The sequence below is a fragment of the Ammospiza caudacuta genome, chromosome 5 (genome assembly GCF_027887145.1).
Source record: "Ammospiza caudacuta isolate bAmmCau1 chromosome 5, bAmmCau1.pri, whole genome shotgun sequence".
Classification (NCBI taxonomy): Eukaryota; Metazoa; Chordata; class Aves; order Passeriformes; family Passerellidae; genus Ammospiza; species Ammospiza caudacuta.
The window spans coordinates 11,441,107-11,459,891 of record NC_080597.1 but is presented as its reverse complement, the minus strand read 5'-3'; the positions used below and the strand labels follow the sequence as shown (position 1 = coordinate 11,459,891).

The 18,785-nt window shown below is 41.2% G+C and overlaps 1 protein-coding gene across 2 annotated transcripts in view; it reads left to right on the top strand.

Annotated features, from left to right (window-relative positions):
* Nucleotides 1-18,785, top strand: part of DENND5B (DENN domain containing 5B) — a 105,427-nt gene that overhangs the window by 38,292 nt on the left and 48,350 nt on the right. For both annotated transcript variants that reach the window (XM_058804570.1, XM_058804569.1), the window contains exons 2-3: nt 10,386-10,495; nt 15,579-16,245. In XM_058804570.1, the coding sequence (XP_058660553.1) occupies nt 10,386-10,495; nt 15,579-16,245 (777 nt within the window). The remainder of the gene's footprint in view (nt 1-10,385; nt 10,496-15,578; nt 16,246-18,785) is intronic.

The window sequence follows — 18,785 nt, the reverse complement described above, 5'->3', positions numbered from 1 at the left end:
CCTGAAATGTATGCCATTCTTAAGTGACTATCTATTGATAGAGGGTTTTTCACTGGAGTGGCTGTAGAAATGTGAGGAGAGAAAGGATCAAACACTGGTTTTTATTACTGGGCTTTGGCAACAGTGGTACTTGTAAGACAGAGCCTTTTGCACTTTTCTGTGTTCTTTAAGAGATCTTGTTGATGGCAGTGGAAGGTATATCCTGGGGTTTAAAGCTGGATTGTTGGGAGAGCAAGCAACCCCAAAATACACCTGAGAAAAAAATCTACCAGTAACCTTGAAATCAGTGTTTTTGAGGCACAAGCGTCAGGGCTGCACTTGCAGAATTGCCTTCATTTCCAGATGTCTGTGGGGACAAGTGGGACCAGGGAAGAAAGGATTTGAGGCACATGGGCATTTGTGAGCTGTACCCAGAGACAATTACTCTTCTGGCCTTTTCAAGTGAGATCCTTCTTTCCACACATGCTTTGGCACCTCATACTCCCCAATGCTTTAAGGGAAGCCAAAGGATTTTGGTTCTGGCAGCCTTGGTAGGGATCTGAACTAAATCTAGAGACACGGTAGAAATGATGCTGTGCTTTGAGTTTTCCACCTGGAATCTAGTTTGGATCCAGAAATTAATGTTTGTCCAAGCCTTTGGATTTGAATCCTGAAACTTTACAGTGACCTGGTGATTGGGTCCTGGTGTCAGCTTTCTCTATTTTCAGTAAATTTGGAAACTGGCCACGAGATTGGCAGGAGTGATAAAGCTTCAATCTGGGGGGTTGTGCTTTGTGTGAAATAGAGCTCTGCAGCAATTAATAAAACCTAAAGCTGTATCTAAGTAGTAATAATTTACTTAAGGTTTACACAAGCATAAAGAATATTCTTCACGTGGCCTACATGCACAATTACTGTGCACTGATGCACTTAATGATCCCTTCTGTAAACTCACTGGCATTCTTCAGATTGTAAATTAGGCTGGTGTTGTCTAATACCTGAAGAGATGTTTGTGGAGTAGTTACAACTGATCTTCTTTCAAGATGATGTGTTTTTTTCCTTTTAACAATGTTCTAACACTTCTAGTTAACAAAATTCCATTTTCCCTCCCGAAGTTAATAACTGCATCATCCAGCATGGTGTGTAATGCCTTGGTCCTTTGGTGACAGCTTTGCCCACTTTCAAAGCATTTGCAGCAATATGCTGATCTCCAGTTACTGTGGTCCAGCTGGGTTGAAGCAGCTGAGAGCAGTCTGCAAACTGAGATGGTTTTCAGGTAGCTCTTAAATGTAAGTATCTGCTTTTAGAGATGAATATGGCTGTGTGGGCAGCATATCCTTGTCTCTCTGCAGCTCCATTCCTGCTCGCCACCCTTCTCCATCAGGAAGCTCTGGTAATTTCAAGCCTTGCCTGAGGGTTCTTGTGACTTTTTGGTGTGCAGAAGGTTTTTGTCTTCTGAAAGGCTTCCTTTGTTGAAAACTGGTGGAAGACTGGCTCTTGGAGACTGTCATAAGGCCAATTCCTTATTGGCAGCAACTTTTACAGCCGTTGCTCAAAACTCCCTAAATAAAGTTTGTGCTACACAAAGGAGTGCTTCTACTTTATGCCAATGAAAGACCTTTGTTGGCTGCAAGCAGCAAAGTTCCTTCTTTGCCTGACTCTTTTCTCACCAAGACCACATATTAACTAAGTTTTCATGAAGCTAGCAGCTGCACTTTGGCAGGTGACAGCTGCCTTCTTGTAACCCTGTGCTTGTAAAGGGTGTGCAAAAGAAGTAACTCACTGCAGTGGGGAGCCACTTCTGGGCCCAACCTTTCTAAGTCTTCCTTTTGCCCCACTAAGAAAACCATCTATGTAAACCTCACAGGTGTGTGCCTGCTCTTCAAAGGGCTGCAGTGAGGCTGTCCCTTCTCAGCGTGTTTTAAGTGTCCATCTTGTGTGCCAGTTTTGGGCTGTGGAATGTGCTGTTGGAAGAAGAATCTTACTCAAAAACTGTGGATAGCTTCCTTCTGGTGCATGCCCATGTGAGCAGTGCTGAGTAAAAACCAGCCACGGTCCCTTGCATCCTCAGTGTGGCTCAGCACATCAGGGGATGTTCCACATGGCAACATCATCAAGGAAGGGCTTCCTTTAATCTGGGGAAATCCCAGGGGAAGGTTGCTGAGTCCAGAGAACTGAGGCCTCAAGCTTGTGTAAAGTGGATAAAAACAGGGATTAACCCCTGGGTATTCCAGCTGCAGTGTGGACATCTTCATGCTCTGTTGATGTCAAAGTTATTTAGTGCTGAAAATAGTCCAGGTCACATTAAACTTCTTTCTTTTCTTGTACAGATTTGCAAGCTGAGCTTAATTGGGGTGGCAGGAGATGTTCTACAAATGCATTTTTGGTGAAATTGCTTCTGACTTCAAGTAACAAAACACCTGGAACTTGCCATTTTGATGAGTGGAGACTAATATGGGTGCATGATGTATGTGCATTGCAGAGTGGCTTAAAAAACCCCTAATTTAACAGCGCAGATTAAAATGAACTGGAATTATAAAAATAAAACTGTTTGTCCCTGCCTTAAAAAAGCCCCAAAGCAAAATTTACTGAAAAACTCCTCTTTCTTTCCTGCATTGTTGCACACAAACCTCAACAGTAGTAGTATAGGGATTTTCAGGATGACAGGTTCTACTTGTTTGTGAGGTTTGGTAGGTTTTTTCCTTATCTTTTTTCCAGAAAGGCCAACTGTAACAAAGCAGATATTGAGACAAGGCTCTGGTACTACCTCTGTAGTGTACCTCTACAGTGGAGTAGAGAACAAAACCTATTTTAAGATTTGAGTCAGAAATTATATTGGTGAGACTATTTTCAAAACCAGTCTAACACAGAAATTAGATGGATTTGGACTTGACCCTGTCCCTGTGAGTAGAAAGCACAAGCATGAGGGATGTGCTGTGCCAAAGGCCTGACTGGGCACCTGGTCCTGTGTCCTGTCTGTGAAGGGAGGTGAACACATGGAACAAGGAGAGGGAAACTGGCATTGCAGTGGGTAGGAAGCTGTTCAAGCTTTGCAGGAATGTGATGGCTTCTAAAATACCTTCATTTTCTTCATGGTTCAGCCCAAGACTGCAGTAGTCAGGTGTCTGTTGCTCCAAAGCCAAGGATCCCCTTGCTGGACAGGCTTTGGCATCCTGCTGTGTTTAATAAGACACTGAGCCAGTGTCTTATTCCTGCTTGAACATTTGTCACTCTGCCACCATTAATGTGCTTTTGGAACTGAGAGCTGCATTTCAAACTCTTCAGTTTCATGTAGTTATATACCTTGCTCGTGTCCTGTGTAACTAAACAAAGACTTAGCAAGCAGTTTAAGAATTATGATATATACAACTTCACTTTAAATGAACTTTTAATTGTTGCTTGGAGCATTTTCTCTATTAGTAGAAATGCTCATTCATTCTATATCAAGTGTTCAAAAGATACAGCAGGTTTGAATATAAACATGTGGCAGAAAAGAAAATATGCCACTGGTATGTGAACAGGATAGGCCTAGGATCTCTGGCATGTTTTCCCAAGATTGGGAGCCCATACTTGTAAAGGCAATATGAAAAGTATAGTGAATTCCACACCTTGATTTCTAGAGAAAATGAAGTCCCAAAGTACAAATAATTATTACTTATAAGTACAGGTCTGGTTTTATACCTGCTCCACTTGTTGCCTTCAGCCTTTGCAGACAGACTCCAAGGTAATCGTGTAGGAGCACCATGCCTTGGGCACCTCTTTATTAAGCTCCACCTGCTCCACTGCAAAAAATCACCCAAACTGACCTAATTGGATTTTTTTTTTTTATTTGACAAGATTATAATGCAATTTTGCTGTAAAAGGGATGGGGTAATTCATACTTACTCACTAATGTAGAGACATGTCTGTGATCTCTTGGCAGCTGGGACTTGGGGCTATTTTAAGACTGACAGTGTTGATGCTGTATGGTGTTATTCAGTAGGCAAATAGTTTAGTATTTTAATGAAGGACAGAAGGAAGAGATTATGGCAAACTAAATTTCTCATTTTAAAAATTTCTCATTTAAAAAGGCTTTTCCTCTTTATATAGACATACAATGACATGTTTATGTGAACAAATCTCCTTTTTAATAGAGTTTTTTAAATACTGCACCTTTTCCAAGTGTAAATAATTTGTGGCCCTAATAGTGTTTCATTACATTGGGTTTGTGTAAAGAATTAGGTGGTACAACGCAGGAGAGTGTCCATAGCTCTGTGTTTTTATCCTTGCTGGCAATTTGACTTCCTGTGCAGGTTTTTATATCACTTCTGTGGGTGCTTAGCCATGTGATTGATGATAATAAATGGTCAGAGTACTGAAATGGGCATCAAACCAGAGCCTGTCCTGAAGCATCTGGTTATACATTGTTTCATGGTTGCTCTTTTTCACTCTTTCTATTGCAGAGGTGCTGGCTGCCTCTGCGGAAGCTCAGTGCCAAATTCCCTTTGAATTAAAATCTTTAGGGGAGAGCTGGTAGGACAACCTGGCAGAAAGACTTGTAAAGGTAGTGTGGATATGGGCCATTTAGCAAGAGTCATCTCTCTAGTTTTGACAATTTCATTTCATTTAATACTTATGCAACTTTTAGTTCAAACAGCTCAAAGTTATAATGAAATTACTTCAGGCATATGGGGTGGAGAAACATCATCCTGAAGATTTGAATGTGGGCTATCTTCAGGTGCCTCCTAAAGAAAGTGGAAAATTATCCTATAATACATATTCACATCTGAAAATCTCTGTTGAAAGAACTGTTGTGCCCTCTGCTGAGTGTTGCCTTCCCAAAAAATCTGGCCTTGGCAGAACTCTGTGTGTCCTCTGCACTGGTGTCTGGATTGACACTCAAGTAGGAGGTTGTAGCAGAACCACTCTGAATTTACAGCTAGAGAGTGAATCACCAGAGAGGCCACTGGTACTGCCGCTTTAACATAGGTGCCAGCTCTGTAAAAAGATTGAACTTGAGGAGGATTGTGTGACGCCTTTGTGTGGATGTGACCTTTTTTTGACACAGAAGTGCCAAGGCATCTGTGGAGACATTTTTGTTTGTCTGCAGGAGATGAGCAAGCCAGTTAGAAGAAGCCTCAGTTAGACATGCTAGCAGGAAGCTTTTCCTTTAGAGGTGGTAGCTGTTGCTGGAACACATTAAAATTGTTCATCCAAGTTCTAAACATAGCTTATTTATTCAAGTCTTAGTCTAAAAACACCCAGTTATGAGACAGAAATGATGAATAGAGCTATTAGGTAACTTCAGTAAGTCCTGAAAATGCAGTGGAGGATTGAAGGTGTAACAACAGAGCTAACAGTATTATACTATATAATACTCCTTGGGTTTAGTTGCACACTAGCTGAAGGACTGATGTGTTTTTTCCCTTGATTTTCTCAGGCTCTAGAAGGGCTCAATATGTGAACAAAGATGTCTTTCACAATAGGGAAGCTGTAAAGCAGTGTGTTGTTTGAAGTACTGAGAATTTAATCTTGTTACTAATTTTGACAAGTATTTCTGCCATGTCTGTCATTGCATTCAACACCTCTACAGTAATCCAGTCCTGGAAGGTTTTATTTGTCTTGTGGATTTACCCTTTGCCAGTAGTGGGGGGAAGTGAGATTGTGAGGGGGAATATTTAATGTCTGATTCATGTTTTTTCCCCTTCCCCAGTACATTGTATCTGTTCATTTTGTTCATACTTGCTTTTTTTATTTCTGTTTGTTATGTTGTGTAGTCTTGTACCAATATCTACAAGCAGATCTCCATGGCAAGAGCTCAGACACTGCAGACAAAACCTCAGGTAAAGAGGGGTTAAGGATAAAGCAATGATCAGGACCTCTCTATTTCTTTATTTTCAGTCTTCTAACTCCTCTTGAATCAAATTGAAAATCACAGATCCAAATCAAAATCAAACCTCTTGGATTTTTTAATTCTTTTACCTAATTTAAATCAGTATTTGGAAAATTTTGTTCTATTTCTTGAAGCTCTCTTGGCAGATGTGGTTCTCCAGCAAAATCCCACTAGTGATGTCAGTATATTGTCACTATATTGGTGGAGAGGAGACTGTGCTGGGTCTCTGTGCATTATAGACTGAACAATGTCTTGCATGAGGCCATTTTTACAGGGTACTTACCCAGAAATCTAACAAGGCTTAGTTGTGTGGATTTGTGAATATGGGGAACTGGAAGGCTCAGCTCCACCAAATTCTGCTACAGACACACAAAGTTTCCTGACACCTCAGGGAAGCTTCTTTTGCAGTCTAGATTTAAACAGAAATACTGGTGAGGTTCACATAGACACATACCCCCAAAAATTCCAAATAATTTAGATGTATTGATAGGGTACACATCCCCCCCCATAGTTTCCTGCTTAAATATGATCCATTAATTCCTTTACATATTGGCATATAAAAGGAAAGTTAGACCCTGCCCTCCGCTGTGATGGTGTTCACACCGGCCCCAGGATGAGGGAAGAGATGAGAATCTTGACTCCATGTTTCAGAAGGTTGATTTATTATTTTATGATATGTATTATATTAAAAGAAAATTATGTATTAAAACTATACTAAAGAAAGAGAAAAGATTTCATCAGAAGGCTAGCAAAGGAAAGGAATAAAAAGGGATGATGATAAAATCTTGTGACTGACCAGAGAGTCTGAGCCAGCTGGGCTGTGATTGGCCATTAATTAAAAACAACCATATGAGACAATCACAGATCCACCTGTTGCATTCCACAGCAGCAGATAATTATTGTTTTTCTTTTCCTCTGAGGCTTCTCAGCTACTCAGGACAAAAAATCCTAACAAAAGGATTTTTCAGAAAATATGTCCATGACACTCCTCCTCAGTCCCCCAAAATCCACTACTGTCTTACAGACAACTCGGATTTTAAACCTTTGGAATGAAAACTGTTTTGTCTGCCTTGTCCCAGTCCTCCCTTTTTTATCATCTCCATCCTCTGCTATGAGGTTGTGAGAATGTGAAGTCAGAAATAAGAGCTTTGAGTTACAATGTCCTTGAACTCTGCTCAGCCACCTTGGCATCCTGGGGAGGCACGGGGGAAAAGCAGCAGAGCAGTTCTGCACCACTTAAACTAACCAGATCCTGAGCCTGACAATTAACAGCTTGCTTGCTCCCCAGCCAAGCACTGTTATTCCTGTGCCCACATTGTTTTCTCACTCACACATTGTGTATTATTTGCTTCTTGTGCAGGGTCATCCTGTTATTAAATGAGCTTAACAAAATTCCATCTGCAGGGAGAGGCCGTAGCTGGGTGTGCTGAGCACTTTTAACTAGAGGAGGCTGTCACAGATGTGGTCACCATGAGCACTGTGCATAGCTGTGTTCCTCTAAAGGAATAAAAGATATTTTTGTTTCTGCAGTCACAGGCATTCCTGTCTGTGTTCCAGAGCCTGGAAGGAGTGACAGATAGCTGGCATTCCCTGGACCAGAGGGTGGAAGATGCCTCTGCCTATTTGGTACAAAGCTTTGTGTGCCTCTGTCACTGTGACAATAATTGAAACAGATCTGTTTAAACTTGAAGATCACGAAATTTTGATGTAGGATCACACTTATGAAAGTCATCATGATTAACAGCTTCATGACTGTAGCTGCATTTCCCTAGTAATTCTGTCTTTCATTCAAAACACAGATCAGGCTTGTCTTCTAATTTTGAGCAATCTTTTTGTTTTGAAATTAAATTAGCACAGTTTTTTCTTGATCTAGCATCCATTGCTTCACTATTTGCTTTTAATTTGAATCTAAATGTCCCTTTAAAAGCCAGCTCCTTAAAGGAAGGCACAAGTTGTTTAAGAGTATCATTAACAGGATGGAGTATCCAAATGCAATGGAAGCTGAATCTGACATGTTTTACACAATATTTTTAAGTACTTCAATTTTTTTAAAGTATCTTGAAAGCAAAAGGATTGACTTCAAACCAAATTTTTTAATTTGCATCTGGGAGTTGTGCTGTTTACATGGGCAACAGGCATCAAATACAATGTTCCTGTCCACATAGTGTTATCTGGCCATTGGTATTTTAATAATTGGATTCAATTATCATTTAATACTTGGTTCACTTTAAATGTGCCTTGCTAATCCTGTTTGGAAAGTTAGCAAAGAAGCACTTAGAAGCGTGTGGGAGGTTTAATGAAAATTCACTGTTCATTTAGAGTGCCAGCTAAGTGAATTCTCTGTGCCAGGTGTGACTCAGCAGTTCAGAGCTACCAAGGCTGCGAGGATCAGGAACCTTTCAGTCCAGATCCCTTCCCTCATGTTTGCCGAGAAGGTTCTGCTCCCTGTGGTTCTCTTCCAGCTGCCTGTCAGTGTGGAGCTGGCTGTTGTGCTCCATGCTTTTCATCTGGTTTTGCTGAGACTTGGGCTGTTTCCTGCTAGTTTGGGCAAATGATGGCATTTCACCCTCACACACAGGCTGCTCCTTCACATCCTTGTATTGGTTTTTTTCCTAATTTATGTGTCTCCTCTTAAAGCTTGCCCTCCTTGTCTTTCTGTGAGGCAGCTTTGTATGGTGGGTGCAATGTCATGTCCTCTCAAACTAATGACAGGTTGATTTTACTCCAGCGTGGTGTCTTGGCTCTTTGCTTTTCCCTCATGATCACTGATTGAGAGAATAGCATTTTCTCTATGTGTGTTTTACCTAAAGTTTGTGTTTTTCTTAAACTACTGGAATGGTAAAATGCAAACACTGCTGAGGCTCTACGAAGGTAAGTTGTTTGTGCCATTTATTTTTCTGGATAAAATTAATCCAAGTTGTCAGCCTACAGGGACATTGTAATTGCTGGGTTTGGGCAGATGGATTTCTTAAAGTAATACTTATACTTGATAACCAAAATTTTTTTGTCATGAGAAAGGAAACCATTCAAGAAATTTAAACTTCAGCAGTCACTTACTGCTAGCAGTAGAGAACTTCATTAAGTCATCCAGATATTCTCTTCTAACTTTTAGTAGAAGCAACCAAATAAATTTAGTATTAAATACCTGCCTTTCTGCCAAGTCACAGTTGTAAGGTAAACTCCGTCAGATGTGAGAATGATTGAAGACCTAATTGGGAAATAACCTCATGCATATTTGTTTGATTATGCAAGCATGTTAATTACCGTTTGATTCTAAGAACTAAAAATGTTGCTGAGTATGTCTAGGTACATACCTGGAGAGAAAATTTTTGCTGGCTTTGCTTGGTAGGATCTTTATTTTGTGACATTTTGGGAAATGGTGGATGACACTGTGTCTTTAATGGCACTGCAAAGAACTTTTGGACCAAAATGAGAGGTTATTCTACTGCCATGTTCTGAAAGAGAGAAATGGTCGCTGTTTTTGGTGTATTTGGTCTGAACTTGTAACTGAGCTTGAGGAGGATCTTGATAGATACTCAAATCCTACCATTAAACCTGGCACTGCCTTTTTGCTGCTAAAACATATCCGTAAATGCCACATCCACGTGTTTTTGAACACTTCCAAGGGTGATGATTCCACTACTGTGATGCTGCAATGTGTCTAAGTCCTGTGTTCAAAATAAGTGTTGGATAAAAATAACAATATCATTAAAATCTCAGAGATTACCTGGGAAGGAAAATATTTAAAACCCTTTCTCAGAATGCACTTGCATATTAGTGCTGTTGGAAGAGATGGCTTTGTGTGATAGTGTAATAGATGGTCATTAAATTAATAAATTTTAAGAACTCCTTGGTTTGATTACTGTTTTGCATGCTGTAGACAATCCAGTGGGGAGAACTCCAATAATAACATCACTGTGAAATGCAGTATTTGTATGCTGATAACTGGATGCATTTCTGCCTGAAGTCTGATTTCAGTCTTCCTCTTTGCACTTGCTGGATTCTTTGTGTGGAGGAAGTATGTCCTTGAAATTTGATGTAGAAAAAATAAATGTTTAATTTTCACATGATGTAAAAAATATCATCTATAATGAAGGCTTGCATAATTTATTATAGCCAAGAAGTGCTCATATTTTTTGTTGACCTCAAAGACAGCTTCTGACAAACTTAAGGGAAAGTGCTCTTTAACTGACTAAGTAAAGCTGTCTCTAGATACTCAAGCTGTTGGAGAAGGTCAAGAATCCAGTTGATTGCAAGGTGCTTTTCTGTAAAATTTCAGCAGTGATTTTTTCTCCTGACAGTATATTTCCATTCTGTAAGTACTAAAGTGGAAGCTGTGTTGCAACTGCAGTAAGATTTTGTGGGAATGAGGGTAAAGTCAGACTGAATGGGAATCTTTTCTGTTTCTCTTTTAAGAGTAGTACCTCTGAGAGTCAAAATGTCCATCAGATTTGATTAAAAAAAATAAAACCCAAGTCACCTTTCTCTGAAGCCTCACTGCTGTTTCAAGTCATTATTTCTTCATTTGTTGCAGGAGAGAATTTTGACCAGAGTCCCCTAAGAAGAACCTTCAAGTCCAAAGTTTTGGCTCATTATCCTCAGAACATTGAGTGGAACCCCTTTGACCAGGATGCTGTCAACATGGTAGGTAGAGAAGAGCTCTCTTCTCAAATGGTTACTGACATTGTCAGCTCTGGAGAGGTCCCTGGGTTGTTTCCAGCCAGCCCTTGTGATGCTCTTGTGGCTCTGGTGCTTCTGCTGGGACCAAGGGCACTCACTGGGCATGCTGCATGGAAGGCTGCAGAGGAAGAGGTGTTGTGAGAACACAGAATACTTCCAGGCACAACCAAAGCAGAGTGCTGTGTTCCCTCGTTCGTTCTGAGTGTGCTGTGTGATAAAACAAGTCCCAGCAGCATCCCAGGGACTGGCTGAGAAGGGGTTGGGTCACCTAGGATACCTATCCCCAGGTAGGAAAGGGGGCAAACCAAGGAATTTTTAAGATCCTGAGGTTTTGGAGTAAAAACACCTGGATTCTGCAGAGAAGGGAAAGAGCAATCTTTGTGCAGAAGCTGGAACTTAGCTAAAGCACAGCTTTTGCTGGTCATCACTTTTGATGGCACCTCTGCACCTGTACATCTCCTGTACATCTCTTTCCTCTCAGTTATATTTGATGTGAGCATTTGTGTGGCTGAGCCCCATGGACTGGGAAAGGAGGGGGAAAACAGTTCCTGGAGTGGAGGCAGTGAACTGATAATCCACTGGGAATTTTTCTAAAGAACTGGTAATTAAAGGATGATTCCAAAATCACCAAAGCACTTGTTAAGAACGTAACCTGACAAAGACAATAGATATTTGAGCTTCCCAGTACAGAAAATGCCATATGCTTCTTAATTTAAGAGTAATCAATTGTTGTGACAGTAACACTGAACAATATTGTAGCTGTTTTCAAAAATGTGAGTTGTGTCTAAGTCGACATTGGAAAATTAGGGAGGGCCTTCCCCCAGTCTAGGTTAGATGAGCTTTACATTTGAGGAAGACAGGACAGTACATCACCTGCTTCAAAACAGAGTGACCTCATTGTGTGGTGCAAGTGAGAAGTCAGGAGAATTTCCTGGCCTTCACCCAGCAAATGGAGAGGTGGGGAATACATAAAACCCACATTAAGTTGGCTTTTGCAAATGCAAAAAATGCATTTGGAACTTCCCTGCAGTCATGAAGATGTAGAAATCTGGAGTTCATCTCAATTTCCACCGAATTTTATTTTTAGCTTTCTGACAGATATTTACAGGAAAGCACAGGAGCTGGAAGCAGCAGTGACACAGAGAGCTGGTACTGTGGCACTGCTCTTGCCCAGAAGGGCAGAAATGAGCCTGGCCTCTCCCTCTGCCTGCTGACAGCTGGGGACTTCTGTCTCCTGCTTCCAAATGTGCTCTGCTGATTTCTGTCTCCTGCTTCCAAATGTGCTCTGCTGGAGTTGGGGTGGTATTTGGGCTGGTCTCCCCATCAATGTGGTGATAGAAAAGGCATGAAGGATTCAGAGCAATGCTTTGTCAGCAGTTAAGATGGTAATAGCTCAACTGCCAAGGTTATTTATGCCTTTTAGTTCTGTCTGTGTTGGGGGAGTTCCAGTATGAAGTAATGAGGGGTGTGCAGCAGGAATCAAGCAGCTGGAATTGCTGGGTTATTTGTCTCTCATGTTACAGTGGAGAATGTCTAATATTCATGAAGTGTGATCACAGTATTGGACAAAAATGGAATGCTAAAACCAGCAAGAGACCTATTAGAATAATTGAACTGAACTGCCTTGAACACATCTTTCATTTGCAATGTGTCTTGGAGAAAAAGAAAGCATTTACTAACAGCAGCAGTATTTAATGATCTTTTAAATTATCTTTTGGAAAACTTCTTTATTGTTTTGATCTGAAACATCATTTTAAGTAATACCCACCTCCACAGAATCTCTTGAGGCAATTATTGGCCTTTCTGATCTTGCCTTGCTGTATTAGTTCTGCCTATGTGTTTGCTTTATGTGAGCTTCCAGAAGCAATTTTCCTCAGAGAAGAAAATGCATAAATCCTTGAAGGGTAACTTGTGAGAACTCTGTTTGCTGGATGCCTAAGGAATTTCAATTGCCTTCTGGAACCATCCTGTTGTTTTAAAAATAGTCCCCTGAAGTTCCAAGCAATCAAGCTGCAAAGGAGTCATGTTTTCTCTCTGTTTCAAAGTATATGTCAAAGTACAGAGTTCCCTTTAATAGGAAATTGTCTCTCCCCCTGCTGCTTTTTGTGATTTTCCCTGCCTACCCTCACCACGTTCTGTGGCCATTCTGCAAGTAAATGTTGTACCAAACTAAAGTTCTCAGTAAAGAGATACAGAAATTTTTAGAATATGAGTTTCCTATTTTAGCCCTCTGGTTCACCAAGGTATATAAATCTTTGCTGTATTTCTGAAACTCGAGGAAGCATTATCTGTTTAATGTCTCATGTACTGAAATAAAAGAACTAGAGGTTCCCTGGTGGAATTTGAAGGAGCAGGCTTTAACACAAACAAAAGCAAAGCATCTTTCTCTCCACCCCCTCGCCCACAGTGCGGTTTGGGTATGGAGCTGGCTGCCACAGAATGTTGTGAACATGAGAAATATGTAGAGGTTTAAAAAGTGAAATGAAGGATTTAGTAGAGAAGAGGTGAACTGGTGCTGGTGGGCAGTGGTCCAGAGGGGACCTTTGGATCAGAAATACCTGCAAATGATGATGGCTGGGAGAAGGAGGGAGGGATTATGGGGGGTGTGTGTCCTGCCTCTGTACTTGGGGAAAGGGTATCTTCTGCTCAGGACTTCCAAGACTGATTATGGATTAGCCGATAGCTCTTTATCTATCCTGGTGCAGCTTCCTTTTGTTTTTACAAACCACCTTGGTTATAAGCCTTATTGCAAATCTGGTGTAATTCCACGGTGTTCTGCTGATGTATCGATACCTTTAAATACAAATAATTAAGTGAAACCAAAATCCTGTCCTTTGATCAGTAATCTTGGATAGTTTCAGTGTTTAGACAAAGATGCAATGCAGGTGACTGACTGTGTTCTCAGCATTAGTGAGCCAGATTCATACCAGCAGGCTAAAATTTCACCCCCCTTAGCACATCCCAAGCTTCTCTCCAACACTCTCCTGTGGCATGCGTGACACAGATGAGATGGGAAGTGATTGATGTCCGAGGCACTAAGATGAAAGTTTTCATGCATTAACCACAAATTCAAAGCTTTCTGTATTGCTGGAAAATGATTACAGGCTTTTGATCTTAGCTTCTTAAGTGACTCCTGGTCATTCCTCCTGTCTCAGTTCTTCCCATCTTTTATTTTTTTCTTCTGCTTTTTCCTGTGTCCTCTTATAGGTCTAACAACAGCAGGAGTCTCTGGGCCAAGGTTTGCAGCCAGGGTGTTAAAAGGTCAATATTCTGCATATGTCAAGTTGTGGCTGAAACTTAATGGATGGGCATCCCTTTGTGTGTGCTTACCCACTACGTAAAGGACGAGGGAATAATGATTAAGACTTGGAGGAAATTTATTTAAACAGCCTTCTGAAACAGTCTCAGCTGATCTGAATTTCCCTGATGCTTATCTGTGCCTGATTGTATTATTATATCTAATTTGCTTGTCCAGGTATTTTTCTGTAAGTGAAGAAAATTTAATCTCTGATAGCATTGAGATTTAAGCCTATGATTTCAGCCTGGTTGGCTTTGATAAGGCTTACAGCCATCATTGAAAGCCCACATTCTAGAAATAAATTTTTATTAAGCTAGCCTGCCAAAAAGTGAGGTTAAGAGAGATATTTATTGTGGAGAATAAATTTAAATAAAGTGTGAAACAAGAATTTTTTACTACTTTATTGGAGAAGCCTTAACCATGGCACTGCTGTTAATGCCTCAATAAAAAAGCTCTTGAATAAAAATGTGACTGCTCTTCAGAAATAGTTCAAGCTGCAATTTCATGGTTTGTGTCAGCAAAGCCCATCAATTGAATTAAATTCTTCTGCCAACTCCAGGCTACTTATTTCCTTACACATTACCTTTTTAAGCAATACATAAGAGCTGTCCTAGATAATTTAGGGGCCTGATAGCCTGTTGTGGAGTCTGGACCACTTGCCTAATTCCCAGCTTTACCAGGCTCTTGAATGGTCTCTGCAGGGTGCACTGCTGAAGTTCAGGGTAGGATGTGCCTGAATATATCTAGTTATTTCTTCCAGCCTCTTCCAGCACCAGAAGAATTTATTCCTGCTCAAGGTGAGACATTAGGGGATGCACTCAGTTGTGCCTGCGTTCACGTACAGTGGTAAAGTTGGCTTCTACTGTTGCCTTTTTTGAAAAGGAACACTTTGAAGGTTCTCTTTCTCTTCTTTCCTTTTATTTCTTCAGATGGTACAAATAAAACTATAGTCCTCTGTTTATAAATATACTTATTTAACTAGAGCATGAGCAGTTTCCTGCTGATGCACAATTCAAACGAGTTTTGTTGGATGTTTGTTATTTTGTGTTAGATGGTTGATAGCATTCCCAAAGAATGTCTGGAAAAATGCGTTGATTTATCATTAGGGCCATGCTTCAGAGAAACACCCAGTGTAGCAGAATCACTGCATGGGATTTTGCTGAGTGGTAAATCAAAAATGAGGCTTTCATAGATTTGGGGTGTTTCCCTCCCTGCCCCTCCTTTTACCCAGTCTAAGCTATTTAGCACTTAGAGAAGAAAGTAAATGTAATAGCTGCCAGTCAGCTGGGGTTTGGTTTGTTTGTTGTTTTCTTCCCCCAGAAAATTAGGGAAGATCAAAGAATTCCAAGAAGTCTATGTAATTTAAATCCAGTGGTATAAGATGCTTCCTTCAACTCTCTGATTGTAGAGTACTGTGGGCATATATATGCAAACGAGAGCAGAGCTGGATGTTTTTATGATGATTAAATAAATGGCACAAAGACCATTCAGTAGTGAAAACAGTTTCAGCAAGTAATGAAAATGAGTTGTAATGACTTAATGGATGGATTATTTTGGAGGGTGCTTTCCTTTCTTCAGTCATGTCTCCCTCTTAAGTAGCATCAGTGATTTTGTTCTTGGATACTTTTTTTTTTAAAGCTAAGTGGCTTGTTGTGATGCAGGGGATGAAAGAATGTGCCTGCACAGCAAAAATAGCAAATCAAAATTGTGTCTTGGGTAACTCTGTCTATTTCTTTTCTCCTCTCTTAGCTGTGTATGCCCAAGGGGCTGTCGTTCAGGACGCAGGCAGACAACAGGGACCCGCAGCTGCACTCGTTCATCATCACCAGGGAGGACGGCTCCCGCACGTACGGCTTTGTGCTCACCTTCTACGAGGAGGTCACGAGCAAGCAGATCTGCACAGCCATGCAGACGCTGTACCAGATGCACAATGCAGAGCAGTACAGCAGCGTCTGCGCCTCCTCCTCCTGCAGCATGGACTCCCTGGCCAGCAGCATCGACGACGCCGACGCCACGTCCCTCGCCAAGCTCCAGCGCTACAACTCCTACGACATCAGCAGGGACACGCTCTACGTCTCCAAGTGCATCTGCCTCATCACCCCTCTGCCCTTCATGCAAGCCTGCAAGAAGTTCCTGATCCAGCTCTACAAGGCAGTGACCTCCCAGCAGCCTCCACCTCTGCCCCTGGAGAGCTACATCCACAACATCCTCTACGAGGTGCCGCTGCCGCCCCCGGGCAGGTCGCTCAAGTTTTATGGGGTTTATGAGCCCATCATCTGCCAGAGACCTGGCCCCAACGAGCTGCCCCTCTCTGACTACCCTCTGAGGGAGGTCTTCGAGCTGCTGGGCCTGGAGAACCTGGTCCAGGTCTTCACCTGTGTTCTTCTGGAGATGCAGATCCTTCTGTACTCGCAAGGTGGGCAGTCATCCAGCAATGTCTGTTTCCAGCAGGCAGTTCCTGGGCAGCTGCAGCCACAGGAGCTTGTAGCATTTCATGTTATATGGAGCTAAGGTTGATTTTTTGAAATGTGAGAATGCATTGAAAAAATGAGAGAAATGAGTGTGTCCTAATGAAAGCATTAAATAATTGTTTCCTCCAGGCAGTCTAGGTGCTGCTTGTTTAATTATGCATTGTATTTATCACTTGTGGCAGCTAGCAATAGAATACATTTGATTATTATCCTTACACTGCCCTTGATCATTCAAGGCAGCATGAAATTAATCCTGTCTTCTTCAGAAATACCAGCAGAAAATAATACATCTTGCAGAAGACACTCTTGCTGCTACTTTGTTTTTCAAATTTCAGCAGCATATTGAAGTCTAGTGTAATTTCCTGCCTCCCGTACGATTGATATGTTCTTGTTAAAATATGGTTTTAGCACTTGGAGGCTAAATATTTAATGGGTTTTGAAACTGAGTGGAACTACTGGTCATTCCTTTTTTAGTCCCTGGTATTTGGGAATGTTGCTGACAGAAATGCAGTTGGTCAAACATTGGCAAAAGTTGCTTGCACGGAGCCTGTCCATGTTGAAGTGTGCCAGCAAGCTTTGGAAAATCTGATTTTGAAAATGTTTTCTCTTATGATTGTGTCTTTCTGTAATAGTGCAACACTCTGCTGCAGGTTTGGGGAATCCTGACTTAGCACCGGGCATGCTTTGGGATTTTACACTCCTATTACTGTTTCCTCTAGGATGTTGGTTCCTGTCAGTGTGGCCCTGGTGCTTTTGGATGCCCAACATGTCAAGGTCTAGTTTTCCTGCTGACTTTCAAGGGGACATTCAGACTTTTTGGGTATTCCTCTAAGTCTCATGGGAAGCCTGTCCATGTAATTTGGGTTCCCAAATGGCATCTGTGATTCTGACCCTAAATTAGGATAATGTGCGTCAGGGAAAAATTTTGGGGGGTGGGGGGAGTGGTTTCATCACAGGAGAATGAAAAACCTGGAGCCAGGATGCCTTTTAGTGAAAAGAGGAAAAGATGCTGAATACCTAGGCTTGTCAAGAGAAGTGGTTTGAGCAGCAGACAGCTTGAAATGAAGCAGGGAGAGAGGATGGGAAGTGGTCTAAAATGGGTTTGGATAATAAACCTGCAGGTTCCAGAAGGGATCACTTGGGTTTGTCATATAAAAGAAAAGGTCAGGAAGTGTGTCATAGTAATGCTAATAGCTAAATGACTGAGAATGGGGAAGAATGTTCAGGGAGGTGGAAAAAGGGTAGTTCTTCTGCAAATGACTGAATTCAAAGGGTTGATAGTTCTTTGCAGAGCTCTTCTCCACATGGATTCCAGGGGTTTGCTTTCAAGAACTGAAAATGAAAGGTTTTATCTTCTCTGTTTGAAGTGTAAGCAGAAATCCTGCTGTTAGTTTTGATTAGGCTGCTTTTCCCCTCCCTCCTGCTTCTCTGTGTGTGTGTGTGCAGTTATCCCCTTTCTTCCTCAGTTTGAATCACGCTGCCTTTGCCACTTTGCACTGGGGTTTGATATTAAACAGCAGCACCACTGAAATGCCTCTCACCCATCCCTGCTCATCAGTACCACCCTGGTCCCTGCTTATAGACTCACTGAGAACAGTTTTGTTCTTTTTTCTTTCTCACTGAAAGATAGCAGCATTAGGAAAAATGTGCTTGTCAGGTTACATTTTGGCAATATTTTGTGCATGTGGAAAGCAGCCTCTATATGCCTTACTTTTGTAATAGTCATTGAGACAGATAGAAAGTATGTGCTAAATAATTTTGACTCAGCCTTCATGAGCACCGGAAGTTTGATAAAGTTGTTCTTCCAATTACTGCTGAAGATTTAAAGGTTTACTTGGATTTGTTGGTTTCATTGTGTGTTTTTTTTTTTTTTTTTAAGAAAAGTGATATAGTGAGAAGTAATCCTTTCCACCCTTCAAATTTCACAATTTTTTCTTCCCCCTCTCTTATTTTCTATTTGTGAATCTAGGGATGTCCTTGACATGACTTTTACTTGCCTATCTAATATGGACACAATCTGATGGTGCATGGGGGAAAGTATATAGCTGTGTTAGGGAAATTCTGTGATTATGTAAATAGCAGTGTAATGCTGGTTCCCAGAGGTGAGGAATGTGGAGTGGAGGGCACGTGCAAAGCCTCAGTTTTGGCATACCCTGATAGCTGAGTGCTTGCCTAATTGTGCACTGAGGCTTCTTTTAAATGTCAGTCTTTCAATTCCTGAAAAAGAAAACAGCAGCCATTTTCCACTTTGAAGTACAACCAGCCTAGAATGTACCACAATCTGCTTTCTTCAGCTTTGGGATTGTGATGTTTTCGGGGTCCCCCATGGCTGGAAGGAAATGATGAATCTGACTCCATATTCTTAGAAGGCTAATTTAGTATTTTATGATGTTATAATTAAGAATGCTATACTAAAACTATACTAAAGAAGAGAGAAAGGATACATACAGAAGGCCCAACAAGATTCTAATTAAAACTTGTGACC